Source organism: Prinia subflava, chromosome 1 (genome assembly GCF_021018805.1).
Source record: "Prinia subflava isolate CZ2003 ecotype Zambia chromosome 1, Cam_Psub_1.2, whole genome shotgun sequence".
Lineage (NCBI taxonomy): Eukaryota > Metazoa > Chordata > Aves > Passeriformes > Cisticolidae > Prinia > Prinia subflava.
Genome location: NC_086247.1, coordinates 76,900,945 through 76,923,599, shown reverse-complemented (window position 1 = coordinate 76,923,599; position 22,655 = coordinate 76,900,945). Strand labels below are relative to the sequence as shown.

Here is a 22,655-nt window from a genome sequence, read left to right as displayed (position 1 = left end):
TGCACATCATCTAACCAAAGCATCAATTAGATGAACTTTTAAAAATCCTGCTATGACAATATAACTTTGATTGCATAGTGGTTCTGATATATTTTCAGAAAGCGAGCATCTTATGTGACCCATCTGTTTGTAGTCTGGCAATGATAATCCCTCTTCTAATGAAAATTTCAAAGGCTGATAGGATTTTGTTACGGAGCATTGATGGTTTGTATATAAAAATGGAATATTTTTGTATATAAAAAAGACTCCCCCCCATAATTCTTTTTTATTTTATTGTTGTTTTGATTAAAACTTGTTTTGATTCTTCTTTGAATAACATTTTTTAAAGTAGTCAGAGGGTTTTCTGTCGTTGAGGTTTCTTTTTCTTTCCCTTTTTCTTTCCCTTTTTCTTTTCCTTTCCCTTTTCTTTTCCCTTTTCCTTTCCCTTCTTTTTTTTTTAATTTTTTTTTTTTTTTAATTATTTTTTAAATTTTTGTGCCATATTGGGAGTCAGTGTGCCTAGAATCTTTATTTGGACCCTTTATTATGAATCTCCTTGGCCATATAAGGTGCTGGATTAGTCAAGTCACCTAGTGTAATGTGGCTGGTTTTCATTTTTTGTGAGTGGTCCTTCAGTTGATGCTATCCATTAAGAAATCCATTAAAGCTTCTGTTTAGTGATAAGCTATGCACAGTACCAGAAGAAAATACCCTGATCATGAGTTCACATTGATCTTTACAAATTCCTTGAACTCCTATTAAATCTGCTATTTTAAGACACAAAGGAATGTTGGCACACAACAGCCTTGACAGTCTATTTTTCAAAAAAAGGAAAGACATATCAAATCCTAGCCCAGTAAATATTCAGGAGTTTCTTTTGTCATAAGCAACATTAAAACTTTTAATATGTTTTTGGGGTTTTTTTTGGTGACTATTTATCTTCTAAGCCTCATTTGGCTTTTCACACTTCTTTCATCCTCATGGTACATTTAGGTAGGATTCCAATGGGGTTTTTTTTCCCCCAGTGAAGTCCATTTAGATAAAACACATGACTAATCTCCTTTAATCCAAGAGGGAAGGTATTTGGCCAGAACTTCTTGCACTGGTTCAGCATTTCTGTGCTCTTTTAATTGCAGGTGCTGTTAGGCTGTCCTTACAACTCTCTTCATAACAAAATCAGAACTGGAGTTCATGCCTCCTTCTGTAAGGAATGTGACACCTTTTCTATTCATAATTGTAGAATCATGGAGTATCTTGGGTTTGAAGGGACCCACAAGGACCAGCAAGCCCTGGCCCTGCACAGGACACCCCCAAATGTCACACCTGAGTCTGAGAGCATTTCCCAAATATTTCTGGAACTCTGACAGGCTTGATGATGTGACCACTTCTCTGGGGAGGCTGTTCCAGAGCCAGCCACCCCTTAGGTGAAGATAATTTTCCTAACATCCAGCCTAAACCTCTCTTGGCACAAGTACATGCCATTTTCTCAGGTCACTGGTCAGCAGAGAGAACAGATCAGTGTTGGCCCCTCTGCTTCCCCTGGTGAGGAAGTTGTAGACAGCAATGAGATTGCAAAAGCTCTTATTCATATGATGTCCGTTTTCTTTTGTGACCCCAGCTTTAACTGATGTAACCTGTTTCAGCCAACCAGGTAAGTTTTTAATGCTTACTAAGTTACCATGCAGTCTAGACTCTGAATAGTGTAATTATTTCCTATACTGGAGATGAAAGTGAAAAAAAAAAAGAAAAGAAAAAGAAAATTCACTTTTATCTAGGATCTGAAGCAAACTAATGCTGGCTGATTACTAGGACTAGGCAGCTAAAATCCTAGGCAGCTAGGATTTTAAAGGAAGGTTTTGAAATTTTCATCTTGACAAAATTAAAACAAACAAACAACAACAAACAAAACAAACAAACAAAAAACTAAACAAAAAACAACAAACAAACAAACAAATCCAAAACCAAACAAACAAAAAATCCCACAAAACAAACAAAAAAAAGCCCTAGAAAACTCAGGGTGTTAATGCTGATGATCTCATCCCTGATCTTCCTCATTATTCAAGATACAATTAAAATTATACAATATTTTTACAGTGGAAAGGATCTGACTAACCTTATGTGCTAGAAATAAAGAAGAGTCCATACTTGTACTGGATTAAAGGATTAGGTACAAACTGTCTAAAACCAAACGTATAATGCAAATACAAACAAACCCACTAACTTTCATTTAGGCCTCTGAAAACTACTGAATTAATTAAAAGCTAATTACTTATTCAGCAGTTGTTAATCCAAAAAATGCCTAAGCCTTATTTTCTGTGATCTTTACAGAATAGTAATATATTAGTTTCTGTTACTTCAAAGCTACTGGAGCCGAGTCACTAAAACAAGAAATATTAATTTAGAAAAATATATCAATCAACCTTATGAAATATATAACTGAAGGTAAAAGGAATATTTGGAAATAGTATCTGCCTCCAATGGAAGAAAAATTGGAAAGAGAAAAAGAGAAAGTTTTAAACTTTAAAAAATAGCCTGGATTGTGAACACCTTTGGAAGAAATCCTAGGTGCTACAACCTGTAGAATTATTGAAGGCTTCTGACATTGTCTCTGTGGAGCTCCAAGCCAGTAGGAGGAATGGAGTCTCCTAAGTATGGATTATTTGATGTATGTATGTCAGTCAGGATGGTGTTGAAAAATCCATCACAGTTGGCTATCTGAAATAATTTAAAATCACTTAATGCTAACTCTGCGGCTAAATGCTGCTGTTACCTTTGAAAAATCCAGCAGGGAGAGAAACTTATTTTTACCTTTGCAGTGACTACTCTTTGGTATTTATTATTTTGGGTTTTAATTACAACATTGGGGCATGTATAACCCACATCTGTAATGCCAGATTGGCTTTCTGTTATGTAAGCTCCTTTTCAGAGTCTCTGTTGTTTTGTTTTGGCTGTTTTAGAATTCCCAAAAATATGTGATTTACATTTCTTTAATAATATTCTGGAGTATGGCTGCTTTTTTTTGTTTCTTCTTGAGCTTTTGGTATAATTGTTCTTTTCCTTGTGGGTAGATAGGAGATAAAGGGGGAGGAAGAAAACCAAAAAAGAACCAAAAAAAGGTAATTTCTTTTCCTTTTCTTGATTTTCATTTGGGCAGTGTCAGCAAGAGTGATGTACTCATGTAAGTAATTAATTTTGTAGAATGTGTTTCTCTGACTGTATATTGACTCTAAGAATATCCCAGCTATTGGACATACTGCATAACAGCCTGTGATCATTAAGCCTGTACAGTTGTCCTTATATTGTTTTTTTTAATTAAGTATTTTTTAAATTTTTTATTGATATCAAACATGTTAGTTGGCTTGATCTGTGTCAGTTGGCTTGATCTGTGAATTTTATGTGAAAATGTGGAAGTTAGAAGAGCTTTTTGGGTAATGGAATGTAAAAATTGTAGGGAAAAATATACCAGCTTTGTGCTTCTCTTGCCAATTTCAGCATCCCAAATTCTAAAAATTTGTATTCCTTGTGGAATTTTGTGTCATGATTTTTGTTCCCTATTCATATTTTCTTTATTCAACTGTCTTTCTCTTGAACTGTATTAAACATATTTCTTACATTCCATAGACATTGTACTGCTGGATTTTTTACATCTTCTTTAACAGCTTCAGCTATTTCCCCTTGAACTTTCCAGTCTGCTTCTCTGTCTTGATTTGTATTCCAGTGATTTCTCAGTGTCTCTTTTGTATATTTCTCTTTTTTATGCTATTTTTTAAATAATGTCTGATTATTTGTTGCTTTTTTGATTTCCCTACCCATGTTTTTCTTCAGACAAGAGAAGTTCTGTTGTCTTATATGAAAGAACAATATTTTTCATGGAGGTGCTTTTTTTCTTCTTCTTCTTCTTCTTGCTTCTATTTCTTTTATAAAGGGCAGTCTATGTAGAATAATTTCATAAGTAAAGTAATAGTTGGTACTAGATTACGGTAGACACTTTTGGGGATTTTGTGAGTAGATATGCTCTTTACCAAAATGCTGTGTGTAAACATGAAACACTGGTATTCAGCAATAATTTAGGAGTTTGATATTGCATGCAATTATCTTACCAATTAATGGAAATTCCCTTATGCTATAGAAGTAAAAAAGAGTCCAGTTTCCCATTTCTAGAAGGTCTGTCAATATAGAACTATAGTCAAAACATTTTTGGTTGTTGGAATCACTATTATTTCAAGCAATTTTATTAGAGTTTTCTCAGTTTTCCCTGTCATACACTTAGCTGCAATTAAAAACAATAAAGAGGCAAGACAATAACATGTAATACAGTTTTAAATGTGTCCCAAAATAGTTTTGTCACTACTTCTGTCAGATTGACTAGCATGTGCAGAAGACAGACAATTATATACTGTGTCCCTATTACCTAGGCTCTGAAGAACTTGGTGCTTCAGTTTATTGTGTAACTTCCCATAGTTCAGCTCTACCAGCCTTGTGAGTAGAGAATGGAGATTAACTACAGATGAACAACTTTCCTTCACCTGCCTAGAGATGTCACTTTTTTTTTTTCTGCCAGTTATCTGAGGTCTTCAGGAATACTGTATATTCTCTTGGCAATCTATCAAAATCTCATTCAAATGATATAACAAAAATCACATTCAGTTTTCCTTTGTGATACTAGTGCATTATTCTGCCTTTGGTCTGCAGGTCAATACACCATTGTTTCTGCAGTGCTGAAGCATGTAATACTGGCAATAAACAGTAAACAGAGGCAATCCAGGAATTAAGATTTTTATTGGTGATTTTTATATATATATAAACAATGACAGTGATTTGAAACTGTTCAGATTTTGATAATCAATTTTTTTTTCTCTGATGGGAGATTTACAGGGCAGAGGGCAGAGAGGGAAGTCAGAAAGCATATGAGCAATGTAATTTATGACAAGCGACAAGCTTCACAGCTAATTGTCACTCTGTCACCACGGAACTGAAAAGGGATGTATAAAAGATAAGTTGAACTGTGCTGAATGTGCATTTGCAAAACTTGATCCTTCAGAAGGATTCAAATGTGGATCAGTTTGATGGGAGATACGGGACACTGAGATTCAGGGCTAGTACCCATTACAAAGGATGCATCTCCTCGTGGTGGTGAAGCACAGACATTTTGCATCACTGTGCTCCTATTAGTTTCCTGGGCATTCATTACAGTGTCTTACACTAAGCAGTAACTACTGTGCTGTAATAATTTTCAGCAATGCTGGTGGAACTTTCCCACCTCATCATATCTAATTCTTTATTTTAATTTTAACTCACTCTGACAGTCTCTTGAGCAACATAACTCATTTTCCTGAGGGCCCTCAGGAGATGGCTATAATACAAGTCTACTCTGCAGTTGCATGCATCTTTATAACAAAAGCCATAAATCAGGACACTTACTCTGAAGCTGCAGACAAGAGCAATGAGCAGGCAGCATCTCAGTATGTTAGCTTTAATTCAAGGGATTTCAGAAAGTCAATTTCTTTTTTTTTCCCCCTCTGTTCACAGTTTTCTAGTCTTTGTTTTACTGTCTCTTCTGTGTTAACCGTGTGAAGTGTTTCCATCTGAACTTCCCCTGTAGACACACTCTGCTGTCTTCAAGGTAGATTTGAGGTTTCTTTTGGGGTGGGCATCAGGTTTTTATTAAATGCTTATTCTAGACCTTTAGTAGGAGACTGCTGAATAAGGATCTTTGTACTGAGCATTAATTAGGCTTTGACTTTAAAGATGTTTACCAGAGGTGTAAAACCTCAAAGAATCTTCAAAACCCCTCCTCTTTTAATTGCTGAATTTGTCTTATTGGAAATGATTCTTTAGGCTTCATGTACAATTCAGGAACTGTTGAAGGCATGAACTTCTAAGTATGATTATAACAGGAAGTAGATATCATTGTAATGATATTTTTTTCCTGCTGCTGTTGTTGTTATTATTGTTTTTACTATTGTTATTATTATTATGACAACTACTACGGATATTTGTTCAGAATAAAGGATTTTAAAACATTAATTTTGGGTTCAGGTGCTTAAAATTAAATCTCTTAATTGAATTTAATAAAATAGTGGCTTTACTAAAAAAAATGTATTGCCTCATAGTTAATGTTAATGCTAGGATGAACAGATCTTTTGTAAGATGAAAAAGCCCTTCATATTTCGCTGAACTTTTTAATCTCATTTGTTCCAATATATTATTATATTTAATACTGTAATATAAATGTATATTATTTATAACATATATTATACTCATATACACACATATATCTATATCTATATCTATGCTTATCATACAATGTTAATATTTGTTCTGGCTCATATGTAACTGTGGCATAACAGTTTGCAGGCTCCATCTTGGTTGTTTTGGTTTGGTTTTGTTTTTTATTTCCTGTGGATGACTTCTGAGAGGGAAGAGAAACAAAATTCTGTTTAGTAAATCTTGATTTGTTGGTAGCTTCTGCACTCATATACATTTTTATGAAGCAAGAATTTTTCAGCACAACTATCTCCACAGTTTTTGTAAAAGAAAGTTTAGTAGTAATAATCTAAAATACATTTTAATGTGCTATTCTGAGAAACCTCAATGTACTTTACATACCATTTTTAAGTTATTACCTGCTGCTTGTGGTCTTATGAATGGCTCCCAGGCATTTCTCAGGATGGAAACAAAGGGAAGGAAAATAATGCTTGAATGGATAAAACTAAAACGTTAATATTTTGCAAGATACTTCTTAATTTTAATGTACATCTAAAGTATAACAATGACTAATCTATTCAAATAGCTCATCTGTATATATAGAAATCTATACAAGGAAACTGCATGCCTCAAGGTAAAAAATTGTTTCTAACAAGGATCAGCAAAGAATGCAGAAAGTCAAGGAAAATAAAAGAATGAAGCATGATATACTCAGAAACAAATGTGAGACCCAGAAAGTCTGTATTGTGTCCCTGATCTTAGGTATCATGCAACATTTAACTGTAAAGAAAAATTTCTATTAAATCACATTTGAACTTATAAGAGATAATAATTCTTCATGTTGTATAGATCTCTTCTGAGATGAAATGCCAGGATTTTAAGGGAGTGGTGTCTTGGACTTCACAGGGATTGAGGGGAGACTACAGTGCTATGGAAACAAGAAGTAGGATAATGCTAAATGTCTAAAAATTAATTTCTTCAGTTGAAAATGCCATACAGAGTTTCTTTTTGAGCTCCTGCACAGCCACAAGAGACTGATTTTTTTTCCTAATCTCAGCAAAAACTACTGTTCTGAACTGAGTACTAGCAATGGAAAATGCATCCTTTCTATTTCTAATGTGCAGTAGTCTTAAAAAATTCTTCTATTGTTCTGATGAGGAATTGTTTGCAGCTAAGAGGTTTGGGCTTCCGTTATGGACTTGAGAGAAACATAAGTTCAAAAATATTCTAGCCAAAAACACCTAATAAATGTTCTTCCTCTGCAGTATTTTTCTGTCTGATTTCTGAATTCCTGTTCAGTTCTTTTTTAGGGATTTTGAATTTATTCTGTTGGGTTCTTATGAAGCCAAGAAAAAAAAATTCGTTTAATTTTGTTTCTGTTTATGTAGCTTATGTTTCTATTTATGTAGCTTTATGATATTCAAAGAAAACCAATATTGGAAGATTCCAATTTTTGTAGCTTTGGTTGCAAGCTTTCAGACTCCTGATGGACTGACCGATATGAAGATAATCTTTGACATCATCAGCTAACTGAACAAATAATTACCATACTGTGACTGTTTCTCTAAGTTTGAAGAAATATTTTACTTTCAATGTACTTGGCTTTAAGCACTACATCAACTTCCACATATATTCACATTTTACTATTGTAGTATAAATGGTTACATTTTCCTTTTTGAGGTTGAGAAAATATTGTCAATATACTGAAAGTACTGATGTGAAAACAACATGACCTTCCTGTCAGTATTACATAATTTTATGATGTCCTAGGTGCTGTTGGTTGGGACTTACATAAAGCACAAGGTATAAAATTGCACATTTTGACTGAAGCTTCCTGTCAGTTTGCTCTAGTATGGACTCAGAATTTTCAAAGCCCATTTTGGAGGCATTTTTTCACAATCCATTATAGACTAGTGATTTTTCATCAAGCTGGATGTCTGTGTGGTGTATAGAACATCAAAGATTAATGATTTAGCGATCACTGTTCAATGACACTATAGCAGTGATTTTGTTCTATTGACAGATCAGGTCAATGACTTGTAGGTAAAAGCCAGAGGAACTGTTCTGAATCATCCAGGTTTCAATGATGTGTTTTCACAGCTTGTGAGAGCCACGCTAAGTCTAATAGTACTTTAACATAAACAATCAGGAAGTACTTTTACAGAAAGGATAGAAAAGAAATTTTAGTTCCAATTACAGTCTTTGACTGACTGCTTAGTACAACTTTTAGTGTAATCTAAGGTCAGAAACATGAAAATTCCTGGTTTTAGTGATGAGTAAGTGTTTTTCTTTCCTTTTCATATTAGATAGAAAATGGTCGGCTGTGGAACTCTATTGTGAAGACCTCAGAAGAAATACCAGTTTTTCCAGTCAGCTTTTCATAATGTAAATATAAATTGGGCTTTCCCAAATGGGCAGATAAACCATGAACAAGGAGAAAAACCCAATTTGGACTGTACTTCTGAAGCAGACTTCACCTTCTCTCTCGGGAACTTACTGAAGGATTACAGCTGAAAAGGACAAGAGAAAGTAAACCTTGAACAGGAATCTTATCCTACAATGAGAATTACAAGTACATCTTGTATCTGCCCAGTCCTAGTTTGTCTCTGTTTTGTGCAGAGGTGTTATGGAGCTGCTCACCATGGCTCCATCAAGGTGACCAGAAATCAAACCAAACACATAGAAGGCGAAACAGAAGTGCATCATCGTCCAAAGCGTGGATGGGTGTGGAATCAGTTCTTTGTTTTAGAAGAACACATGGGACCAGATCCTCAGTATGTAGGAAAGGTAAGGTAGTTGTTTTCTTTTGGCTTTGTTTTTTTTTTTTTTCCATCCCCTGAAATGTGGCACTGATGAGAGGCAAATAATTTATCTCCTTGGATGGCACCTCCTTGTTTAAAGAAAGACATCTCTTGGATTGCTACATATATTTACAGTGAACTTGCCAGCTGCCTGGTGTATACTGTGTTTATTATCAGAAAGATAAATAGACGTATATAGGATGAAGATACTAAAATATGATAGAATAGTTTTTCTTCTGAACTCAGCTAAACATAGAGTGAGTGCAGTTGATCCTGTTACATCAATTTCCATAACCCTAAATGCATGGGGTCACTGCAAATTGCTTTTCCAGACTATTTCAGAATTACATTCAGTTCTGCTTCAGGGAATATTACAAATGCAATCTAAGATCCATAGGATATTCATTCCACTCTGAGTGTAGGGTGGAAAAGGTCTCCTCCAAAAGGAAATCCTCTGTGGCGTTTTTCATAGGACGAGACACAAGGTGTGTTACTTGTTAGAGTTCCTCAGAAGACTGTGAGAACAAGCCCTGCATTTATGTGCTGCTATATAGAGTGAGCTCCAGATATAAAGTTCAGACTAATGTAATTGAACTGAAGCCTGGCCAGCTGAAGTCTGATTCATCATGTGTAATGTTGTCCATAGAGCCTGGGTTTTAACTTTGCATTAAATAACACAAAACTCTCTGTGCAGCTTTAACCGATGATATATGACAGAGGAAGTTTTGCTCTCCTGAAGACTGTCTTGCTGCATTATGATAGAATTTTTTTATTAGATAACCTACGCGACTACCAATTTTCTTAATGAAATCAGAGAAATGCATAGAATATGAGGGATAAAGAAAGATAGTTAATGGGGAAGGGGGCATGGAAAAAGAATTATTTAATTTTAGCTTCCCTTGAAACTGGGAATTCTCAAAATTATATTGTAAAAAGATATACAAGAAAACCAGTAGCTTCTGAAATAACAGATGTCTGGTAGTGAGGCCTTCCAAATTTGAACAGTATCATCTGAACTAAAAATAGGAAGTGGAACAACTGTATTTAAGAGACAACACAAAGGCTGAAAAAATATTCTGTTATGCCAAACTTTGTAAAATACTGAGTATTTGAGAATACCAAAAATTATTGGGATATGTGAGGGAAATGTAAACTGAGAAAGGACCTTTCTAAATGGAGGCAGTGTTTTGCATTGAAATAGAATGGGTAAGAGGATGAGGAGATATGCCTTCAGACCACTTTACACCAATTAACATTTTCATAAATTATTTTGGAATAGAAAAATTTTTGCAAGATTATTGTTGACACAAAGCTATGCAGGAGAATCAAAACATTGTCTAGAAAAAGCTAGATATTATGATTTGGATATAGAAATAAAGAGTAAACCTCAGGAATACAGAACAATGTAATGAATTTCTGTTGTACACTAATTATCTATTGTAATTGACAGAGGAAGAGTCATTAGATCTGGTTACCAGATCTAATATCATGCCTTAAAGAACATGAATATGATACTAATCTGCAAAGGCTGATATATAAAAAACAGGGATAAAGAGCACTGAAGCCGTTGTGGAAAATAATGTTAACCTATTTGCTATTCTGGTTACTTTTGGCCAAGAAAAATGGATTTATATGTGAAGTTGGACAGGAAGAATTGAACATTATAGCTGGCATAGTAATGGAGAATAACTTAGGTTTGTTTAATTACTTCCACAAATAATAGAGGAGGGCACATAATATTCTATAAATACACCTCAGAAGAAACCATGATGAAAAATAAGATATTAAAGTTGATTGCAATTTTACTTGGAAAAATAAGGTTTTGATGGTCATGAGTTAATTTAGAATTAACATCGAGTTAATTTAGAATGAAAACAAGAATGTCAGATTCTGAAAGAGGCTACTAACAGGAAGAAAGAAAACAAAATTCGAAGGTGTTTCAAATTACAGCAGATTTGTCTTTATGAGAGCATTTATAGACATGATTGCATGCCAGAACAGAAGCCTTGATTCAGTATGGTCCCTTTCAATTTTATGTTCTTATGATACTATTATATATTTCCTTTCATCCTCTGACCAGTCTATTAATGCCACATTTACAGAGATCAATGAATAGAATTTCTTTCAATCCTTTGTGGTCGAATTGTGACTGCAAGCCTTGTTTGAGGACATTTCTCCCTCTGTACTTACCAGTTTTTCTCCCATTTTCCTCAAATAGTTTCTTCTGGTGCTCATAATTTTCTACTCTGAGTACTTCACAATATTACTAAGCTTATCTTTGCAAAAGCTTTGTGAAACTTAAAAGCAACTGTACTCTATTTTCCATTTGGTGGGATGATTCTGATGACCTGATTTGAAGAAAAGATCAATTATATTAGCTCAGGCATATACTTCTAATTAAGAAAAAAAAAAAAAAAGAAAAAAAAAGAAAAAAAAAAGGGGAGAGGAGAAAGCCTGGCTGAGACTGCCAATATTATTAATTAGCAAAATTTCAGTAATGGTCATTTAACACAAACCCCAGACATTTTAGAAAAAAAGGGTTTTTACTAATGTTGCATTTAATTGTACACACCTCATCAAGGTCTCATTTTGCGTGCCTTGATTTGACAAGTAATTTTCACACAAAGCCCCTCAGTTATAAAGGAAGTCAGTGCCCTTCTATTCCAGGCTTCTGTTGGGTGGCAGCATGCTGTCAATTCTGTCAATTATTAATTCTGTAGACTACTCTGCTTCACTGGTGAGAGTTTTGCTGTTTGAGATCTGTCCTTTCACATATTTCGTATCCAATTTGGGAGTAACATCACAGAAAGAGGAGTCATAATGTACAGTGGTGTTACAACACTCACAGTGATTGTCACGGAAATGCACAGTGAGGACAAGAACAGGGTAGGCCTCCAATGAAAATGGTAAGCTTTCTCATTCTTACTGTGAAATGACTGTCAAGAGGATGGATTAATTCACTGCCATCATCAAAAAACAATATTAGGGCAACAAATGATCATTATATTTTAATATCAAGCATAACCCCATTCCTCAGTCATTATTCCTTTCCTGTAAGAAAATATCATTTGGAGAATTGAAATCTGTATAGAATTAACACCTATTAACTATACTCACAAGGTTTTTCTAGGAACATGGTGAGGCACAGGTCCTGGAAGAATGAGCTTATTGTAGAAATGAAAAATGATCCTTTTGTAGATATTGTCTGTGGTTCTCGCATAATTGAGCTGGTTCCCTGCTGCTGCACTTGGGGTAAGTCTTCAGTGTTTCACGGTGTGTTTCACTGATGAAAGAACCCCAAAAAGTAGTTTTGCATTTAAAAAGGTATCTCTAAAGGTGTTTAAAACCACAAAGACTTCTTTTACCAAAATTATTAACTATTTGTGGATAGTTTCTGGAAAACTTCTGACTGATCAGTGGTACCTGGAAATGTTAGTTCAGAGACATTATTCACCTGCAAGTGCAAGTATGTGTGTGTATGTGTCTGTGTGGGTTTGTTTGCAGTGCAGAATCTGTGAAAATTTGAGTGAGGAAGATTAAATATCCTTGTCTCAGATAAGTACCTTGAATGTACAGACTGAGCTTTCAGTTATATGAGACTTCTTGTTTTTTGTGTGTCTCTGATGTAAATTATTCTAATGAAATAATAGCCATGAGTGCAGAAAGAGGCAGGGTTAGCTTATGCACTGTGACGTGATGATGAGTCAGTTACCTACTGCACTAGCTCAGAGGAACGAAGATTTTCCTGTGGAAATATAGAAAACTTGGGCTGTTGTACTGCAAGTTTTTACATTTCTCTGTTGTCATGGCTGATATTTCTCTTCTATTTTCTGCATGTAGCTAGGTTAGATAACTCTTGTCTCAACATTTGGGAAAAAAAACCCTATCAAATAAAGAATTTTGGGAAAAAAGTGAAGCAGACTACGTTTTTCAGTCTGTAACATTCTTTATTTTGAACCTTCACACCTCTGTCTCCAGACATATCTTCTTATAAGGATATTTCTAAATGTCAGCTGCACTGGAAGCAAGTCATAACTACACATTTTCTGTGCTTTTTACTTTGGAGGAGGACGTAAATAAGCAGTGATAAAACGCAGATCACTGTGGATTTGGGGCTGAGTGAGTCATGCTATTAAGACTAAATAGCTGAGAAATATGATGCATAAGACTGAAAATTTACCTGTGAACCCTTTGGATCTCTGAAATACCAGACCTATACCTCTTAATCCACTTCCGATTTCCTCTAAAGAGTAAACAGGAATGACTGTTCAGGTATTCAGATCTGTGTTGGTTTTCAACTGCTTTTTTCTTCCATAATTTGGGGGATGGTGCCTTACTTTGTTCTTACATCTTTACCTGTAATGTCAAAACAGTTTCAGATTTATGTTGATGTAGGAGATAAGGAAGTATGGATCAGCTAGAAATGAGTATAAGTACAGGAAAGGGGAGAAGAAAATAACAATTAATGTCTTGAAATGTTTGTACTGAAAGTTAGATTTGAAAAGTAATCCCAGTTGTTATATTGTATTTACAAAATAGTAATTCTTTTAAATTATCATTTTATTCTTGGAAACATAAATACAGCATAACAGACTTGTTATTTAAAATTATTTTTTCAAAGTAATATGTGACATGTCATTGCAATAAATGAGTTCCAATACAAGACAGTGAGTCTAATCATCCCTGACCATATCAAGACAATTTTGCATCTCTGATTTAATGACAAGAAGGGGACATTATGTATGTTTTAGAATAAGTGCCAAAGAAGAAACAAATAGTATTTTGACAATTAAAACGCTTTTATTCAATTTTAACAGTTTACAAAAAGTGAAGTATATAAGACATTTTTGCGTTTTTAGTACAAGCAAATAGTTCCAAAATTTATTTTGATAAAAAGGAGTTTAATTTTATAGCAGATAAAATTAAAATGAAAGTATAGATGACATAGTCTAAATATTTTGCACATTTTCATGCCTCTGTAAGAAGGTAGACAAGTGGCATCAGCAACAAAACCAACTTCTCAAATAACATGCATCTCACTTTCTACCTTTTAGGTTGGTAGTTTCACAAATAATGTATTTATATAAAATAATTTTCTTCTATACCTAGGGAAAATGTAGTAGCAAGATCAACATAAAGAATAAAGTTGATTTCAGTAAAGTAAACATTATATGGCCCTATATCACGTTAGCTATCCCCTTTTCTTCTGTAATTTTTACAAAAAGCTAACTCAATATTCTTTCCAACCCCAAAGCTTTCCCGAATAAAAATGCATGCATGTGTACTTGTTCTGTCCTGAGTTCTGTTTTCACAGACAACTTTGCTGCCTCCTACCTTCATTTGACAAATGTTATTTAGTTTCACACTAAAAAGTTGAATTCTACTTGAATTCTACAAGTCATAAAATGCAGTGGACTTTTACATTTTTGGTTTTGGTGGGGTTTTTTTAAGTGGAATCTCTAAATATTCAAAGGTTATTTGGGGGAAAATCATATTCAAGAGAACAGAGAGCTTTCATCAGCCTGATGATCAGTCTGACTTTCTTCCAGTGTGTCCAGCTATATCTGAAATTTCCTGAAGCATAGCACTGACAGGGGCATTTTGACAGACCAACCAAAGAAACAGAAAAGCATGAACATATTGAAGTTCAGTCCTAGTCCAGAGACACAGGATAAAGTGTTTACCTTGTTTAACTTCATTTAAGTCAACATGAAATTGCACCAAAAAGAAACTGGCTCTTTTATGTCAAAACAGCTACATTAAATCTAACATGTCAAAGTAATAACTGTTTTTGTAAGGAAGCTTTATAGAGTCTGTCAGTTCTATATTGCAAAACATCAGCTCTTTATGTGAAGACTGTTATTTAAATTAATGGTTCAAAATAATTTAGTCAAGGTGATCTAATTTTCCCTGAAGTTATAATGATGAACTCTGAACAAAACTTTTTTTTTTTTTTAATATGTTTTTTACTTCTTACGCTTTCATGAGTTTGCCACGTCAGCAGCCAAGTTCTGTGACTTTTACATCTTCTTTACATGGAATGACGACATAGATGAAACCAAGATCTTTTGTGTGGAACTGCCATTTCTCAGTTAAATGGTTTAGAAGTAATTTTTGAGAGGAAATCCAGCCTTGTTCCTACCTAGCCTTGTTCCCTCCTGTCGTGATGCACCTGGTGATACGGCGCTTGGCGGGAGCGCGACACAAGCCTGGGGTCCCAAGAGTCCTCAGCAGTCACTGCTGGGTCAGTGTAGAAAGGACCAAAGTGGGCCTAGCATGCCAGTCACAGGAATCATTTATTAGAGCTTAACACAGCTCAAAGGAAGCGCAGAGGCCAGGACAAGAACAAAGGTATTCCAGTGAGTTTTAGGGGACAGAATGTGGGAGGGATTTTAGGGTAAGGGTGACCAATAAGGAGAAGGCCAGTGTTGCACTGTGCGTTTCCCAGGACACACAAGGCAGCGTTGGGGTGCGACACATTTCCCCCCGGGGAGACTTTTCCTCCCCACTCAGGAACTTCAGTGGTCTCAGCGGTTGCTTTTGGGGTGCAGAGATGAAGCAGAGGCGAGACGGGCCTTGGGGTAAACTGAGGAGATTTATTAAAGGTGCAACTGAAGAATAAAAACGAAAAGCTGAACCCCAAGGACCATGAGCACGTGTCCCGCCGTGGATTTTATACACAGGCAATACAAAGCAAACAACCAATGAGAATGCACTCAGGGAGGAGTCTAAGGCGGGTGATACAGAACTAAATCCAATGGGAATAGCAGAAGCAGTGTAATGATACAAAACAGCAAATGATATATCGAGTGAGGGAAGATTGGTAAGGAAGGTTCTAGAAACAGAGGCAGGGATACAGAGAATTGACACATAACAACATGTATAATTTAAATCATAGCACACAAATGAAATAGAAAGCTAGCCTGAAAACTCAAAGCAAAAACCCACACCACAACAGACCGGGAAGGGACACAAGGTGAGGGTTTACAGAGCACAAACCAATGGAGAGGCTAATGGGAGGAGATTATTATAAACAGACCAATGGAGCCTCAAAAAATATGGGATTTCCAGAGGGGCAGTCCAGGCAGGGGCTGATACAAGGAAGGATTGACAGAGAACATTTGGGAATAAGGGGTAGGTATCAGGGAAGACTGACAGCTTAATGGGTGGAGACAACTCAGGCTAAACCACCAGCCCGGGTGGGGGAAGGAACAAACCATCGGTTACTAAAACACAAAATTATACACCACCACGCCCTCCTTTTTTTTTTCTTTTTTTTTTTTTCTTTTTTTTTTTTCCCCTTATTTTGGTCATGAATCAGTTTAACATATTGAAGTGCCACGGGCGGGCGGGACAGACCCCCGGGGAAAGCCCGGCCAAGGGAGGGCAAAACGCTGCCCGGCAGCCAGGGCTGAGCCGGGGAACCGAGCCACGAACAGCCCTGCCAGCCCCGAGGGGACAGCGGGAGCGGGGACGGGGCAGCAGGGACCTGGCAGGGATGGGCCTGGGCCAGGGAGGGACCCCAGCGGGGCAGCGCTTTCCTGCGGGCACTGGAATGGACTCACGTTGCAGAAGGGAAATGTGAGGAGGGAGGATGCAGAGAGGGGCTGCTATGGGCTGACCGCAGACCCCCATTCCCCATCTGCATGTGCCCCTAGGAGAGAAGAGAGAATTGAAGGTGACCTTGTGAAAAAGTCTGGTGTGGGAAAAGTTGTTTCTGATTTTTTGTTTCTATTTTTTTTCTTTTTTTTTTCCCCTCAACATCCAACTCTATTTTAATTGCCAAGAAATTGAATTCAATTTCCTCATGTTAAATGTTTTGTAGTGACTAGTCAGTGACCATTCTGGTTTTTTCCCAATTTATGACTTTGCTTCATCTCATTTTCTCCCCCTGTGATCTCAAGAAAGAAGACTGAGAGAGGAACTGGGTTGGTGTTTAGGAGCCAGCCAAGTCTGGCCCACCACGAAGCTGATGTGGTACAACATGCCTGCTCTGTAATTGCATATTTAGTTATGCCATACTCTGAATGCATGGCCTCTTAGCCTCTGACAGTCTTTGTATCAAAACTACGTAAAATGACCATATAATTAGTGTCTATTTAAAAACAACAACAAAAACCCAAAACAAAACCAGAAAAACAAACAATAAACAAAGACATAAAATGAGATGTTACAACAATTACACCCATCAGGTGTAGCAATGAGGAAAAAAAATAATTCTGCATATTTTTGTATTAATCATGAGCTTAGTAACTTTATTCTTTAAGGATATTTATCATCTAATTGTAATTCAATAGGTAATGAAGCTGAAGGTATGCTGATAAACTCAAGTGTGAATTAGCACATCAGTTACTTCTTAAGTATCTTCTTGACCTTATTTAAAGAGAGGTGCTCATTCATGTTCATTCTCTATGTAACTTTCAACACTCACATGCCTTGTTGTCTTTTAAAAGATTCTGGTACATCATTTTGCTATTAAATATACTTTATCAACTCTTTCAGGATGTATTTGTAGAATGAAATGTTATCTGGATGTGGCTTATTTAAACACTGACAGAAACACTTCTGTTGAATTATTCAAACTATAGTCTAAATATTTTTATTGTATAACAAGCTACAAAAGTTTAAAAAGGTGAAGTAAACTGAACATCAAAAATAGGTCTTTTTTCATCTAGACCAATGTGTCAAATGAAATTGTGCAGAACGTGCTTTTCTGGCTTGCTTTTCTAAGGTGAAGATGCTATAACAGAATAGGAATTTCAGGTTTAGTAGTTTATTAATTGTTCCCAAAATATCTCAGAAGAAGGTGAATATGAGGCTGCAATATGCCTAGACTCAATGGGCAAGGGTAATTTGTGTACCATATTTTGTACAGCTGTAAAGATAATTACTTAGATTTGTGCATTTTGAATGTGATGCCTTCTCAGCAATTGCTTTTTTGCCTTAGAAGTTACATTGGCTAGATGTTATCTTTAAAGTCTCACAGAAAATTTGTATCTAATGCCCAAATTTTTTGTGTGTGTGTATTCTAGAACACAAGCACATTTTTAATGGCAATAAAAATGTGTGAGACAATAAGAAGTAAAGCAGAACTAGAGTTTAAATCTAAAAGTTCTCAGTCATTTCTAATCATATAATTTCTAATTCTAATTTCTAATCATATAATACAGTTGTGCTGGTTTAAAGACAAAACCAGTGAGACTCCAAGTCAGAAATACAATTTAATAGAGAACAAACAACAAGAAAGATAAAAATAAAATAAAAATAAAATAAGACAAATGCAATAGTACAAAGGACCAGTAACAGTCAAAATGCAAACGTGACACCCTGTTGGTCAGGGTGTTGGAAGCAGCCTGAAGTAAGACCTCCAGAGTGACAGATGTGGCTCCATTGAAGTAGAGATGACCCTCAAGAAAAGGGTCCAGTCATCCTCTGGGAATCCAGTGGAAATGGGCTCCCTTGGTGTTTGGGATTGCTGGGTTTATGCTGGTGGAAAGGCTTTAGCTCCTCCCACTGGGTGGAACATCTCACAATGGAATGAGGTGATGTTATCACTCATGTGAGAGGCCTTAAATGGCCCATTCACAGGTGATGTCCCTCGGAGGAGGGTCCCTGGGTGGAGGAAGAGATAAGAAGGCACTGCCATATCTGGTGTTATCAGTTGTCCCATTAACTGAAGGCATCTGGCCTCTTTCTACCCCTAGAGTTACAAGAGATAAAGAACAATATCTCCCAACCGACTTCAACAGATGAAAATTTTACTTTTTTTAACTCAGGACAAGAGTCTGTGCAACTAAAATCACAGTGATGATTATTGAGAGGAAATTTTGTTCTAAGTGTTAATTTCTAAAATACATTAGGTTTTTTTCCTTATTGTAGTGGAAAACTCCAACCTATAAAAACATGAAAGCACTATTTCAGAATGTTTTTTTAATTTTTTTTTCTGCCTAGCTGGATTAGCTCTGGTTGGTTCATGGCAAGCAGTTAGCTCTCATTTAAATAGTTATTCCTTCAAGTTTATCATCTGCAATTTAAACTTACTTTAAATAGCAATAAGAAGAACATGAGCATCTTTGTTTGGAAAGAAAGGGCAGAGGTGACATCTGCATTTCGATTATGCAAAATGGTATACAGTCAGGAACCTAAGCAGTGATAAATCTTTACATCTGAGATTAGAGCAGAATAATTTTAAAGTCATATTTGTACTCCTGTGATCCTGAGTCCATTTGCTAAAAAGCCTGCTCTCCCCAGAATTTTGCTGAGGCTTTCTAAAAGACAGGTTGCCTATATGGAGCTATTCAAGACAGCAGATAGAACTGTTACAGAAATGTCTTTCTGCAAAAAGTTATTATTAAAGGGCTTGGGGAATAAACTCACCAGAAGAGCTTGTCCTAAGTCTGTTACTGAGGAATAGTGGTGTAGCTGTCCTATATTTGAACATTGGTATCAGGTCTTAATTTTTCCTCTTAGAATATTTTTTTTTCATCAGATTACAAACAAACAAAATTCTAATCATTAGAGTTAATAGTTTGTATTCATAAACTTACACTTTGGATTTCTGTCAGGCTTAGTATATAATTAATTTGTGTGCCATGAGATCATTGCATATCCTTGTCTGTTTTGTTGTCAGATACATGTAACCTTAACTGTTGCCAAAATGTGCTTGTTTTGTCTCCCTGTGAATTATAATAATTCATAGTTAAGCTATCAGTATTAAAAAGACAGCTTTTCAAAGTTTTATTTGAAAGATATACTAATAATTACAATTCTGCTGAAGAGACCTTTTAATAATATTTAAAGGTCTCACTTGAGATGTTCTTGTGATACTGACAAATGAGGTGCTATCCAACAAGCCCCCTCTCTTACAATAAGAAAGCTTTTTCCAAAAGTGTTTCTGTATGTTTGCAAAGCAAATAAAAAGGTTTATAACTAATGTAAATATAATCCCTTTTGAAATGCATGGTCCATTTTTACTTTTTTATGAGTTTAATAAGTGTTTATTGCTATATATATTACTACTTAATATTAATTACAAATCTTAATTGTAAAAGTCAATAGTGGCCTAAAGAAGTATAATTTTGATTTGGAAGTATTACAGAAGCAATGTTTGCACACTCTAGATATATGAATAATTTCCATCTGAATACATTGGGTGAAATCATGGCAACATAACTTTCAACAAATCAAAGAGCATCTAACATTTGTATGGATGTTTCAGATGTAATATTAAAACTATGAAAACATCATTATCCCGCTGACTGAAATAACAAACTTGCTGATGATGTGTTGAGTGTGTTCAGATAGATTCTAAGACAGGAAAATTACAGCAATGATGGGAGACTTCACTTACTCCTTGGAACACAGGTTGAATTTCACACTGAGCTTGAACCATAATATCAAAAGGCTTTGAGCATAACAGGTGTCTGCCTCATAAGTTATCGAGTCATCAATCTAAAAAGAAGACCTAAATATAAACTTAAGTAATGCAGGCAGCAAATGCAGAATACCCGAAAGAAAGATGAGGGGCCAAAGGAGGTAAGAATGACCAAACCATACAGTAGTGAGTGCAAATAAAGGCAGAGTCTTTAAAAAAAGTCTGTTTCCAAATGAGAGAAAGGCTTGAGAAATCTTATGTGTTAATTGTAAAGCAAAATAACCCATTAAAATGAGTTTGAGGAAAAACTGGCAATAAAAAATTCTTTAGAAACATGAGGATGTGGAAGTCTATCAGAGGCTGCTGTAACTAAAGACACTAAAGACACTTCTGGGACATAAAATATCTGAAGAGAATAAAACAAGACTTGCTGGAAAACTAAAAGAATGCCTTTTCATCTCTTTACTGTGTGAGACCTTGATCAGTTATTTTATGAGGAATGCATCAAAGGTGAAGTCTCAAATTGAGGAACTGTGGAAGAGACTATGAAGCAAATCAACAAATGAACAGTAGCTATCACAAAAACCTGCTGCACTAAACCAGAAAGAAATACCTAACCAAATAACTGTGGTATATAGATATTTAAACCTGGTTTAGTATCTGAGGACCAAAGCGTGCAGTTATAGCAACACAGTAAATGAACAAAAAACAATCTCCAAAAAATCCCCAAAACTTGCATGTGGGGAAAAGCAATGCCACTTAGTATTTTAACCAATTTGTGGGAAGCAGAGTGAATAGCTAGGTGACAAATTTTATTAATTATATCAAGGTGAGAGGAAAAAGCCAAAGACCAACCATAGTGAAGTCCAGCAGAAAGATCTTCCAAGAATGATTGAAATTCAATACAGATAAAGATAGAATGAGGCACATGAGCAGCAACTGAGTTGAGTAGTTTTAACAGTGTTGACAAGTTTCCACTCATTAAAAGGACTGAGAGGTTCTATGCGCTCTAAGATAAAACTCCATCAGCTAAGTGCTTGGAAACAATCCAGTGAACAAACTGAATATTAGAAATCATTGGGAAAGGAAAAAAAAACCCCACCAGTTGGACTCTATTAAACCACAGTGCACCTGTATCTCAAATGCAAAGCATGGTTCTCATTGTCTTATTTTTTCCCCAGCAAAAGAAATATTTCAGAGGAGAGCTACCAGGCTGATGTAATGTATAGAACAGTCTCTGTATGAGAAGTGACTAATTAGATAATCTGCCACATTATTTGATAAACTTCGTATTTTCAAATAACAACTTCATTTCTCAAATTTTCATATTATTTTATACCTGTTGACTTTCTGGGTACAGGATTTTTTATGGGAAAGGATGGCTTTGGAAGTAGTATAACAAACACCTGAATAGGGCAGGACTCCTGGAAAAAAAAAATGAAGTGGGTTGGGTAGTGGCCTAGACAGTTTTAAGTAATATGAGCCAGGAATAGTTTTTCACTTTCTTTCCCTTCCTTCCTTTCTATGGGCAGTAGAAGTCATATAAAAAGCTGCCAAAATCATAAAATCCCAACTCCCCAAATATTTACCAACTAAAAAAAAGAAACGTTGACAGACTAAAAATAAAGAAAGCAGCAGTTCATGTATGGAATTGGTGAAACTGCTTGGTATATCATTATTTGATATTTAATGTGACATAAGTGCTCCTAATTAGTGTCTCAATATTTAATTTAGGTAATTCAGCAGATAAAAACTATGACACATTGACAGAAAGGCCATGCATTCAATAAATCAGAGTTGTATGTCCACAAATATACAGATAGCATACAGATAGCTCAGATAAATGTGAGATCACGTTTGCCTGCCACACACCTATACACAAGGGTTTGTTGTGACACTAAACAAGCTTGACTGTGTCAGAGGATATCTCTGATGAATTCAGAATTTCCAGCCCATACTCCCTTCTTAGAAAACTGTTCCTCTACATATCTAAAAGAGAAATAGCAAGAATTGTTTTACATTTTATTTGGAAGAAATAGTTTCTCAATTTTTTATCTATATTTCATGAAAACACAGTGTGTAGGAGAAGGGAATACAGGTGACCTTGCCCCTGATAAGTAACAGCTATATCCAATAGAGATAAGTGTGATAAAAGGGAGTGGGTTAGCTGCTGAAGGGAGGATCATGGAGGAGGAACCTTGAGGAAGAGGGAACAAGAGGCTTATGAAGAAGGATCTTGGGGAGAGAGAATCACTGCTGTGAGGTCAGTCTGCTTCTGCAGTTAGAGCCTGTTG

The 22,655-nt window shown here is 35.7% G+C and overlaps 1 protein-coding gene across 1 annotated transcript in view; it reads left to right on the top strand.

The window, feature by feature from the left end:
* Positions 1-8,096: 8,096 nt before the first annotated feature.
* Positions 8,097-22,655, top strand: part of CDH18 (cadherin 18) — a 162,444-nt gene continuing 147,885 nt past the window's right edge. Inside the window, exon 1 of the mRNA XM_063400407.1 lies at positions 8,097-8,973. Coding sequence (XP_063256477.1) covers positions 8,746-8,973 — 228 coding nt within the window. The 5' untranslated portion in view covers positions 8,097-8,745. The remainder of the gene's footprint in view (positions 8,974-22,655) is intronic.